Below are 12,700 nucleotides of genomic sequence, written 5' to 3'. Positions count from 1 at the left end.
GTTCCTGCTTTTCAGTGGTCTTTTTGCCCATACGCCCACCAGATTGGACAGATGAGATGTGAACTGGACGATTGAAAGATATCAGTGACCTTGACAATGCTCGCAAAGATCTGGAGATGCCACATGCATTGTGTTCCTTTTGGTGCAAGCATTACCCTAGCCATGGAGTAGTTTTAAAAAACCAGGTGGTAGAAAAGTGTTGAGGGGCTGGAGCGATAGAACAGCGGGTAGAGCGTTTTCCTTGCCCTCGGCCGACCTGGGTTCAATTCCCAGCATCCTATATGGTCCCCTGAGCACCACCAGGAGTAATTCCTGAATGCAGAGCCAGGAGTAACTTCTTTGCATCACTGGGTGTGACCCAAAAAAGAAAAAAAAAGTGTTGAGCTTGGGTCAGGGAATGAATGTGACCTTGACAGGAAGCTGGAATCTTGGGGTGGTAGATATGGAGGCCCCCCTCCGCTGCCTACCTCCCTCTCTGTGTGCAAAATCCCTTTTTCCAAAGGGGGTGTGTGTGTGCAGGATTCAAACTCCTGGTGTTCTTTGATGAGAAACACCCGCAGTGAGATCTGAGGCAGAGTTTCACAATCCAGTGGATTAATAATCTGTTTGCGTTGAAATGACAGAATATTTCCAGGGAGGTTGAATAATGATCATAAATGCACATCGGGTTCGGCCCTGCTGCCCAGTCATCTTTTGCGAACAAATGTGTTATGGAGCAGCTTGGAGATTGGAGTTGCACCTACGGGGGCGTTGATCTGCATTGTGCTCCAGTAGGGATGCCGGCCAGCCATGTTTGTCCTAGGTGCCAAGTCATCCTGTCCCAGATTCTCCTGAGACACAGAATTAGGAGCACTGCGAAAGCCACTCTGCCAGGCTTAAATCCCAGCATCCCCAGGGACTGGGTCAGCTTTGTGACACCCCAGAGCCTTAGTCATTCACCTTTGGGCTGCAGTCATAGTCTTAAGATTCAGTGAGATGGTCCATGGGCTCCTTAGATTTTTCCATAAAGGTGTGTGTGTGTGTGTGTGTGTGTGTGTGTGTGTGTGTGTCTTTGGAGAGAGTTTTGGGAGCCACACCTGGCAGTGATCAAGCGCTCATGAATTCATAAATGACCCGTGGCAGAGCCCCGGAGACCATATGCCATGCCAGAGATTCGAACCCGGGTCTGCAGCATGCATTGCAAGCCTTAACCCCTGTACTATGTCTCGTAAAAGTGGTTTTTGTTTGTGATTTTCAGAGGGGCACCCACAGATGCTCAGGGTTTACTCCTGGCTCTGTGCTCAGGGATCATTCCTGGCAGGGACTCAGGACCATATAGGGTGTGAGGGGATCCAACCCCGAGTCAGCTGCATGCAAGAGAAGTACCCTACGTGCTGTACTATCTCTCTAGAAACCCCTTAAGGTTTTTTTTTTTTTGGTGAGACTTCAATATTCAAATTGACAGAGCAGACTCATAAGAGCGGCTGTCCCCGAGAAAGCTGTGACAAATAATTCCAATATCATTATCGGGGTTACCAGCTCTAGATGTCTGAACTTTTCCTACCACCTAAGTCCTTTAAAAAAAAATGGAAAGGAAAGGAAAATAAGCATCTGCTGAAAGAATGAGCAGCACGTTGGAGAGTTCTGATGATTCATAACTCTAATTCTCCAGACTGTAACTCTATCCCATTGCATTGCAGTCCTGCCTGCCTGGGTTTGCTCTCTTTCCCTGTAGCCCCCTCCCCTGCCGCCCCTTCCCCTCCCATCCCCAAGCCCGTACCCCCCCCCCCCCCCCCGATTGGCCTTCATCTGCCCAGCACTTGATGAACTTGGCACTTGCCTGGTTCACCATCTCCGTGCAGGTGTGGTAGGCTGGCTGGGACGCGGGCCCAGATGCTGACAAGCCCTTGGCAGTCGGCTGGAAAGGAAAAAGGGAGAGTTTTGGCGGCCCTCTCTGCATCTGACTCCTTACTCATCGGAGGGTTCCGGTGGTACTTGAAAGCTTTAGGGCAAATGAGGAGGCGCGCGCGCGTGCGTGTGTGTGTGTGTCTGTGTGTGTGTGTGTGTGTGTGTTTGGATTCTCATTTTATAAAAAGAAGAAACAATTTTGGGGGGGGGGGGTGTTGCTTACTGCCTTTGTGAACTTATCTTTGCCCATCCTAATGGTGTTTGGGGAAAGTTTGCAGAGATGCTTCCCGTTCTGGAGAAGTCCCTACAAGTGAACCTGAGTGTCAGGCCCCAGTGTGAATGCGTGTCTTGGCCTGGCCACCTTGTTTCCTGGCGTGTAAAAACTGGATCTTCTCTTAAGGCCACACATACTTGGCTCATTCTGTGAGTCTCCCTCGGGGCTGCTTGGGTAACAAAGGTGATAGATCGTGCAGAGGAGGTAGGGGCTGCCCGGAGAGCCACAGGAGGGAACATGGAAAGAATCCTTTCCAAAGAGCTTTATTACATTAGATTTTCGGGTCTGTAAACAATTACGGCATTCAGGGAGTGCAGGACTTAAATGAGAAACACAACGTTGTCAGATTATACCAGTCGGATAAAATGGCATGGGCTCCGGAAATCTATAATTAAATGTATTTTTGAAAATGAAAAATAAAGTGTAACATCTGGTTTGTTTCACCCCAGAAGTGCCTGTGTATTGCTTCGATGAGTGTGATTGACTTTGGCTGGTATTTGGATTTCTCCGAAATAACTTGTGTTTTAATTAAATTTCTCTACTTGATTCTATTTGTGTTGTAAGCAGATTATTCATACACGGGCAGTGGGGGGGAGGGAGGGAGAGAGAGAGACCAAGAGACCAGGCTGTTAGCAAGTCTAACGTTTGTTCCTTTTCTTTCCTTACAGCGGATATTCAATTCCTTTGTTTACACTGAGAAAATCTCCAATGGAGAGAGTGAAGTACAGCAGGTAAGAGGATACTAGTCCTTGACACTCTTGTCCTTGTCCCCCTTCAGAGCATGACTTTCTTACCCTCCCGGCATCTCCCTAGGAAGGTCCCTTTGGTCCTCTCTCTGTGTCACCCACACCTTGACAAGATGTCAAGAAGCTCAGACAACTGGGCTCCCAAAGCTTGTGAAATGGGTCGCGTGGATCTACTTGTGGTGTTCATTGGAAGCGTTACAGAATTACTTTCTGTTTTGAAAATTCCCAGACACAGAGCAGGAGTTATAATATAGCAGGTAGGGCATATGTCTTGCATACAGCCAACCTGGGTTTGATCCCCGGCATCCCATATTGTCTCCCAAGCACCACCAGGATTAATTCCTGAGTGCAGAGCTTAGAGTAACCCCCGAGCATTGCTGGGTGTGACCCGAAGAGAAAAGATGAAAAATAGAAAAGAAAAGCAAAAAAAGAAAAGGAAAGAAAGAAAGGAAGAAAATTCCCAGATAACTCAAACTTTCAAAGATGAGAAATTATATCATCTGCTAAAAGAAAAAGGAAAAAAGGAACCTGGACTTTGGGGTCAGGACCAAAAACCCAGAGAAGGTTCTGCTTTTCTTCCTTCCTCTCTGAGCCCTGGTTAGCTCTGGGGCCGTTTTGAGTAATAGTTGTCATTTTTCCGGTCTTTGAGCAGGAAAGATAGTACAGGGTTAAATGCTTATCTGCATGCAATGGACTCTGCTTCAATCCCCGATACCGCATCTGGCTCCCCAGCACCGCCAGGAGTGATCCCTGAGCACCGCAGGAAGAGGTGAAATAATGTCACCTTAACTAAGATGAAGTGACTTTCATTCCGTGGAAGGTTCTGGCCTGGAAGCAGCCTCGTAGCTACCAGTTTCTGTTGTTCTTTTCATCCTTTTACTCTTCTTCTTCCTCCCAGTCTTCTTCCCTCCTGTCATCTTTTAAGGCTGTGCGGGATTCTGAGTCTTTATATTGGCCTAAAGAGATGGCTCAGTGGGACGGCGTAACAACTCAGTGTGCCTGAGCCCTGGTTCCATCCCTGGCTCCACGTGCTCCCCTGAATACGGTCAGGAGTGACCCCTGGGCTCTGATCCAGGTGTGGCCCAAAAACCAAGCAATAAAATAAATCATTGTATCACTGTATCACTGTCATCCTGTTGTTCATTGATTTGTTCGAGCACGTGCCAGTAACATCTCCATTCGTCACAGCCCTGAGATTTTAGAATGCTCTCCTTACTTGTCCTTCCCGATGGTGCCATATTGGAGGCTCTTTAAGGGTCAGGGGAATGAGACCTGTTATTGTTACTGTTTTTTTCATATCGAATACGCCACGGGGAGCTTGCCAGGCTCTACCGTGCAATAAAATAAAACAGAAAAAGATTCTACTTATTGAGGCCAGATTATTTTTATGAGTTATTCATAGCAGGCTCAAATGGGAAGCTGCTTCTTTGGTTTTTGGCTTGTTTTATTTGAGGCTGCCCCTGGCAGTATTTAGGGATCACTCCACTCCTGGCTCTGCACTCAGGGATCACTCCTGGCAGACTTGGGGGACCATATGGAATGCCAGGGATCAAACCTGGGTCGGCCGAGTGCAAGGCAAGTGCCCTCCCCAGTGTACTATCACTCTGGCCTTTGCTTCCTAAATTTAAACATAATGCAGGGGAACATAGTCATTAATAATTGATGTGGAAACTGGAGAGAGCTAGTACAGGGGTCAGGTGCTTGCCACTAGTTTGATTTCAGTTTAACTGACTCCCCATATGGTCTCTTGAGCACAGAGCCAGGAGTGACCCTGAGGCTCCTTCAGATCGTGACCAGCAAGCCCCAAAACAAGCAACTAAAAAATTTATCTGTGCGAGGCTGAAATGATAGCACAGCGGGTAGGGCGTTTGCCTTGCACTTGGCCAACCCGGATTTGATTCTCAGCATCCCATATGGTCCCTCGAGCACTGCCAGGAGTAATTCCTAAGTGCAAAGACAGGAGTAACCCCTGAACATCGCTGGGTGTGACCCAGAAAGCAAAATATATATATATATTTGTGCTCAGATAAATAGATGGTAAAGACCTTTCTGGATTTGGATCAGTACAGGAGTTAGTTAAGGCATTTGTTTTGCATGGAGACAATGTAGGTTCAATCTCTGGCACTGCATAGAGCACCCCCTCCCGCCCCACCCCACCAGGAGTGACCCCATGAGCTCAGGGCTCGGAGTAAGCCCAGAATAATGTGGCAAAAATTAAAAAAAAAACACAAGAAGAAATAAAAGAATTCTGGGTTTGCATTACAGCAAATCCTCACAGCCCATGACATGGTAGAGCTGTCTATGGGTAACGTGAAGCTCAGTTTGAAACTTAAGTCAAAAAACAGGATGAGCTAAAACAGAAAGTGTAGCCAGGCGTTGCCCCAGTTTATGAAGAGCTAATGGTAGGAAAGCATAATCGGTTAAATGCTCTGAAATGATGCTTTTGTTTAAGTCATTGAAAGCAGACACTTGATTTGATGGAAATTCAGGAGCGATAGACCAGAGGAAAAAGCTTTGCAAGTCTCATCAAAGATATGGTATAGGATATTATTTATTTATAATACAATGACTGTGGTTTTATCTTGAAGTTCGACATTTCCTGTTTATAGAAGTTCGCATTGGATTTTTTTGTTTTTCTTTTTTAATTGCTGTAGGGCTGTGTTCTCAAGGTACATTTTGTCTTAACTTCACATCATTTAAAAACAAAAGATGGGCCATTGTCGTGAATGTGATGTGGTTTGTCCTATTGAATCTATTCCTTGTAATTCCCCTTATTTTTTGTTTGGCAAACTTGGAAGTGCTTAGGGTCATGGAATTTATAAGGGCTTTTATAGGAAAAGATTTCTATACTGAAAAAACACGTTCTAGGAAACTTTGGGGAGGCTGAAAGCCATTTGATCACATCTTAAAGATACTAATCTAGACCTATCAGTTTTGTTGCTTTCCTTGAAGTAATGGATACAAGTTCTTCTTTGACTGTTTTCAAAGAAGAAAGTTGTTTTGTTGCCTTGGACTGGCTCATTGCTTTCTGCATCTAGCTGAGAACAAATTTCAAAGTCTTTGCTCTTAATGAAATGATTGTAACTGATTCTTTTTTTTTTTTAACCTTTTTGGGTCACACCCAGCCATGTTCAGGGGTTGCACCTGGCTCTGTACTCAGGAATTACTTCTGACAGTCTTCAGGGGACCATATGGGCTGCCTGGGATTCAACCCTGATCAGCCGCATGCGAGGCAAACACCCTACCCTCTGTACTATTGCTCCGGCCCCATAACTGATTCTTTATAGAGCACTAAGCCATGGTAATTGTCATATGTTATCTCATTGGTGTGTGTGTGTGTGTGTGTGTGTGTGTGTGTGTGTGTGTGTGTGTGTTGTTTGTATATGATTTGGTTTTGTTTTGTATTTGAACCACATCACCAGGCAGTGCTTAGGTCTTACTCCTGGTCCTGTGCTCAGGGATTACTCCTAGCAGTGCTCAGGGGGCCATTGGAGTCCCAAAGATTGAACCTAGGTCAGAGTCATACAAGGAAACTGCCCTACTTCCTGTCCTATCTTTCCAACCCCATTTTATCCAAATCATCCTGAAGAATAGATAGTATCCTGATGACAAATGAGGAAACCCCAGCTTAACGTAATATAAGTGGTTTCATGGCTGTTGAGAGAGCTGGTTTCCAAAATGCTTGACACAAAATTATACCATCTATGTTTTAATCTTAACAGTTATTTTTGTGTGTGTGTTTTCTTTTTCATTTTTTGAGACGACAGATAGGGCACAGAACCAACTGAGACTTTATTTTGGAAAAGATGAACTGGTTTCTATTTGGGGGCTAGACAAAAGGCCAGGCAATTAGACCCTCCCCGCTAAAATGTATATTTCCATCCCAAACAGGAATTCTCTTCCAAGCCATCTTTTTCTGAATAATTCAAGTGAGGAAGAATTACCGCGTAATCAATCCTTTATTTCTTCATTGTACTTGTGGAGAAATTTACTCTCTTCTTGACACAGTTTAATTTTTCTCCAGTCTCTCTTAGGTGACCTTTTTCTTTCCTTTCCTTTAGGTGCAGGGGGTGGGGGTACACCCAGGTGTGCCCGGGGCTTACTCATAGCTCTAAGCTCAAAGATTACTCCGTCCAGGAATCGGGAGAACCATATGTAGGATGGAGCCCAGATCAGCCACCTCTAAGGCAAACACCTGACCCACCGTACTGCCACTCAGACCCCCCTGACTCCAGAAGAGAGCCCTGGTCAAATATGAAAACTCTTGATTGCAGTATTTGGAGGCAGATTTCAGGTTATTTCCCCTATGGTGTAGTTTCTCTTGATCTAGCACAGCGGGTAGGGCATTTGCCTAGCAAGGGCCAACCCAGGATCAACTTCTCCATGCCTCTCGGAGAGCCCGACAACCTATTGAGAGTATCCTGCCCACACGGCAGAGACTGGCAAGCTCCCCATGGCATATTTGGTATGCCAAACACAGTAACAGCAAGTCTCACAATGGAGACATTACTGGTGCCCGCTCAAGCAAATTGATGAACAATGGAATAACAGTGCTACAGTGCTATGGTTTAGCCTAACTCCATAAAGTAAATGGAGACACCATTATTAGTCAGATATCTTGACTAATAAGTAATTCAGCTGCCTTAAAAAAAAAAGTGGGGCTGGAGTTATAGTACAGTGGGTAGAACATTTGCCTTGCACACAACTGACCCGGATTCAATTCCCAGCATCCCATATGGTCCCCTGGCCACCGAGTGATTCCTGAGTGAAGAGCCAGGAGTAACCCCTTTGCTTTTTGGAGGGTGACCCAAAAAGCCAAAACATATATATATATATATATATTGAAAATTTTCCCTCCTCGTCAAAATCTTAGCTATGCAGTACGGAGATTTGTTATTAAAATGAACATCTTCAAACTATTACCCAGCTACAGTGTTCTGTTAGGTGACCCTCCAGAGAAAAATCTGTTGTATAGAGTCATTCCTTTGCTATGTGCATGTATGTAGTTTTTCTTTGTGGAGGGGTGCCACACCCTGCAGTGCCCAGGGCCTACTCCAAGATCCTTGCTGGGGTTTCTCTGGTGGTGCTTTTGGTGTCTTATAGTACTGGGGGTCAGACCCAGGGTTCCTGTATGCAAAGCATAGACTTTACTCTTTCACACTCTCTTCCTTTTAAAAATATTAAATATTAAGCTTTATATAAATATCTCCCCACTCTATTTTGTTTGACTGTTGGTCTTCATATACTTATTTATGTATTTATTTAATTTGCTTTTTGGGCCACACCCTGCGATGCACAGGGGTTACTCATGGCTTTGCACTCAGGAATTACTTATGGCGGTGCTTGGGGGACCATACGGGATGCTGGGAATCGAACCCGGGTTGGCTGCGTGCGAGGCAAACGCTCTACCTGCTGTACTATCATATACATTTTAAGTGCACTGCTGTTTTTTTGTCCACATGCTACGCCTTGCATCGCTGCTGTAGCTAAAGTGTGTTTGTGTTACCTATGCTGTAAACATGGTACTCAGATGAGTGTCCAAGAGAATTTTGTGTCAGTGCCCCATGTCTTCGCTAGTAGCGCTGAGCACCAGAAGTGTGCTACAGCTCCCGAGCATTCCATGTTTAGTTTAGTGGAAGAACCACACCCCAAGTGCTCTGAAGCCTTCCTCCACTGCTCAGGACCGGCTTGTCCACTGGCTCACTGGGCTCTGCCCACCCCTCTAGGTGGCTTTGGCCCTGTTTCCTCTTTTGGATAATAGCTTTAAAAGAGTTTACTATTTAGGGTTACTTTTTTTTTTTTATTATTCTTTTTGGGTCACACCCAGTGATGCTCAGGGATTACTCCTGGCTCTGCACTCAAGAATTTCTCCTGGCAGTGCTCAGGGGACCATATGGGATGCTGGGGATCAAACCTGGGTCGCCACATGCAAGGCAAACGCCCTACCCGCTGTACTATCGCTCCAGCCCCTAGAGTTACTTTTAGAAAAAAGTAATATTTTTCTTGGGGGGGGGGTGTCGCTCCTACCCTTTTCCCCCTTTGGTAAAGAACTCTTTTCTACTCCAAAGAACAAAAATACTCTCTGTCTTCTCACACTTGACCTTTTTCACTTCCAACTGGTTTCCACCTGGACTTGATTTGGGTGTTGGATGGGAAGTATGTGTCCATTTTATTCTTCTTTCCATATATGCTTGCAAATGTTCTAGCACTCTCTGTGGACAAACTCCTCCTCTGGTCACTGCACTGTCCTCAGTTCCTCTGGTCCCCTGGACTCTGGGTCTATCCCATGCATCCAGGTCAGCGCCAAGAGACAGCCCTGTCTTTCAAACACCAGCAGCTCTTTGCTCTTGTGTAAGAATTTTCTACCTCCTGCTCTGACCGCGGAATTTCAGAATCTCTTTGTCCAGTTTTGAAGGAAAGCCCTGCCAGGCCCTGAGCTGGCAGGATAGTCTCTCCAGTTCCATTTGGAGAGAATCTCTTTCCTCACCCTGCCTCGTCATTAACTTAATAAGCCTGAAACATCATCACGTACTCCTGCCAATTGACTCACTTAAGACTAGAAGGGCCACACGTGTGGGGTTTATTTCTAGACAACGTAATTTGTTATCTATGTTACACATCAAGTATCAGTTGTCTGTATAACTGCTGTGGTTTTCATTTTCTGTATTTATATCTCGTTATTTTATTTTTGATTTTGATGGGGGGAGGGTGGGCATTTGGGGTCAGATACAGCAGTACTAGGTATCACTCCTCATGGAGCTTGGGGGACCATCTGGGCTGCCAGAAATTGAACTGGGGTTGACCACATACAAGTATAGCAGGCCTCACCTGCTGTATTATCTAGCTCCTTGAGTTATCTTTTTTTTTTTTTCAGAGATGAGGGCCTTGGGCTATACCCAGCTGTACTCCTTCCTGGTGGAGCTTAGGGGGCAATATGGGGTGTCAGAGATGGAGCCTGGGTTATCAGCATGCAAGGCCAGCACCTGCCCACTGTACTACCTCCCCACCCCCTCAGTTACTTTCTTGTCATAGGTTCTGATCCATCTGTGGGTTTTCTGTTTTCTATCTAATCATATATGTAAGATTGTAGTGATATATTATGTAACGATATATAGGATGGTTTTGAGGCTTTCCAGGTTTTCCATCTAAGGATCAAACCCGGGCCTCTCAGGTGAGGTTTGGTTCTGCTCCATCTTGCCAGAGCCTTGGCCGTTTTCTCTCTTTCTTTTCTGGTTTTCATCGCTCCAGTCTTCCAAACAGTATTGTCTCAACAGGACCAGAGCGGTCACCCAGAAAAGGTGCGTTTTCTGTTGTTTAGTATTAAATATATTCTAATTTCGATGGAGAGAAAGCACATTTTTCATGTAGGCTTTGATATATGTTGTAATATCTAGAATTCGGACTTGAGGTGTGTTTTTTGTTTGTTTGTTTGTTTTTCAATTGAATCACAGTGAGATAGAGTTGTTCATGATTCGGTTTCAAGTCATATAATGTTTCAGCACCTGTCCCTTCATTAGTGTGTATTTCCCACCACCAGTGTCCCCAGTGTCTCCCACCACTCTACCCCTGCCTATCTATAGCAAACACTCCTCTTTCTCTCTCTTCCCCTCCCTCCCTCTCTCTACCCTCTCCCTCCCTCTCTCTATTTCTCTCCCTCCCTCCCTCCCTCCCTTCCTCCCCCCCTTCCCTCTCTTTCTCCATCCATCACTTCTCCTTTGGGATTAATGAATGTTGGAATCCTACCATTCTTTCCTTATGAATCTTAGTGAGACACAGTTCTCTCTGCAGACTCTATGACTTGGCTGTAAATCTAGGGTGTTGTTAATATCTTCTGGTTAAGAGAACAAAGTAATTAAAACAAATAAAAACCATTTTGTGATCCTTGATTCTTGCCACAAGCCCTCTGCGGTGTAGACTTTTCCTTGCCTTTTCTCATTATTTCTTTTAAATGAACCTTGAGTGCAGCTCTGCACTGCCTCACAATGTGTCTTCAATCTTTAATTAGTTTGGTATCTGGAGTTTTGCCGCCAACGAAATTGGCCACAGTCTCGGGAAAGTCAAACTCCCAGACGCGCACTCGTGCTTGTGGGGAAACACCTCCTGTGGCCCCTATTTTAGAAAACTTGGAAGAAATGAAGTCACGCGGCTACATAAAGGGCATTGTATGAAACTGAGCACGAATCAGGGAAAATAAATGTTCAGCCCCAGAAGACAGAAAAACAAGGCACATAAAACGGAGTGGGAAAGAAACAAGGAGAAAGTTTCCTGCGGCAATAGCCTGGCTCCCAGAAGGAATTAGACCACCTTGAAAATGTTGTTTCAAGAGCTTGCTCTCACGTTTTCACAAGTGCTCTAGTTATTAAGTTAAGTTAATAATTTAGTCCATGTGGCTCTGCCACAGAGCACTTGCTTTGCATGTGTGAGTCTCAAGGATTGATTCCCAGCACGATTTTTAAAAAAAATGGATTTTAGAGGAGGGGGGTGTCAGGGAGACAGTTCAAAGGGCTGACCACAGACTTTGTATGTAGCAGGGTTTGACCTCTGATACCACAGGGTTCTCCTTGGGCACCAAACAGTCTGGACCACCCTCAGCCCCCCAAGAACCAAACAGCTGCCTCTCCCCACCCCCACTCATGATTTTCCTTTTCATTTTCTACTTTTTTTTTCTCCCTACGTACTTACTACTTTTTGGATTTAGAAAGTTTGTTTGAAAATATTCCTCTCCTTGACTTTCTGATGGATCATGATGTTGGTTCTTCCTTGCTTCGGTATTTGCTAGAAATCACCAGCACTCCCTTTGGACTCAGATTTGCCTTTGTGGGTAAGATTTTGGTCAATTTCTTTCATAACTGTGGATTTTGGTGTGTGTGTGTGAGGGGGGGGTTCTTGGTTATATTTTTCTGGTTTTGTTCATCGGGAGTCAGTTTTTGGTAAGTTTCCTCCCCCACTCCACTCCCCCCCCCCCCAGAGATTAGTTCTTTGATCAAAATTGCCAAATCTACCTTGTTCTTTTGTGTGTTTGATTTTGGACCACACTCAGCAGTGCTCAGGGCTTACTCCTAACTCTGTGCTCATGGATCACTGTTGGTGGGACTCAGGGCACCGTATGGAATGCTGGGGATAGAATTCCAGTCATATACTATCTCCCTAGCCCCCAAAGGTCTTTAGAATTATTTTAATTATCCTTTTAATCACAGAGGAAAATGAACAAAGCAGAGGCAGCTTTGAAAGTCTTGATGAAAATGACAAAATAGAATGAGAATTTTTTTGTTTGTTTGTTTTGCTTTTTGGGTCACACCCAGTGATGCACAGGGGTGTCGCACCCTGCAGTGCTCAGGGCTTACTCCTGGCTCTGCACTCAGGAATTACTCCTGGTAGTGCTGGGGGGACCATATGGGATGCTGGGGATTGAACCCAGGTTGGCCGTGTGCAAGGCAAATACTCTACCTGCTGTACTATCTGTCCCTAGAGTGAGGATAGTAAGGGGGAAAAATGAATGACAAAGATTTTTTGGATTCAAATTTGGGGTTCCAGGGAAAATACTCAGAGGGATGCTGTGTGTGCCCGTGGCCTTGAGTTCAATCCCGAACTCCAAACTGCCCCAGGTGTTTCCGCTCAGCTTGGGAGCACCCCCACACCCCCAGAACTCAAATAGCTCAAACTCTGTCTCAGCCTCTTTATCTTATTTCGTGGATTTTTTTTACTCTGTTATTTCCTCCCGTATAGTTTAGATCCATTTTGCTCTTTTCTACATAAGTTGAAATGGCAGGGAACCAATCCTTTCTAGAGAGCC

The 12,700-nt window shown here is 45.2% G+C and overlaps 1 protein-coding gene across 1 annotated transcript in view; it reads left to right on the top strand.

The window, feature by feature from the left end:
- The window catches only part of CACHD1 (cache domain containing 1), a 242,097-nt gene that overhangs the window by 98,587 nt on the left and 130,810 nt on the right, over positions 1–12,700 (top strand). Inside the window, exon 2 of the mRNA XM_056122231.1 lies at positions 2,830–2,892. Coding sequence (XP_055978206.1) covers positions 2,830–2,892 — 63 coding nt within the window. The remainder of the gene's footprint in view (positions 1–2,829; positions 2,893–12,700) is intronic.

This window comes from Sorex fumeus, unplaced genomic scaffold, assembly GCF_029834395.1.
Source record: "Sorex fumeus unplaced genomic scaffold, SorFum_2.1 ptg000045l, whole genome shotgun sequence".
Classification (NCBI taxonomy): domain Eukaryota; kingdom Metazoa; phylum Chordata; class Mammalia; order Eulipotyphla; family Soricidae; genus Sorex; species Sorex fumeus.
This window is presented reverse-complemented; position numbering and strand designations above follow the sequence as displayed.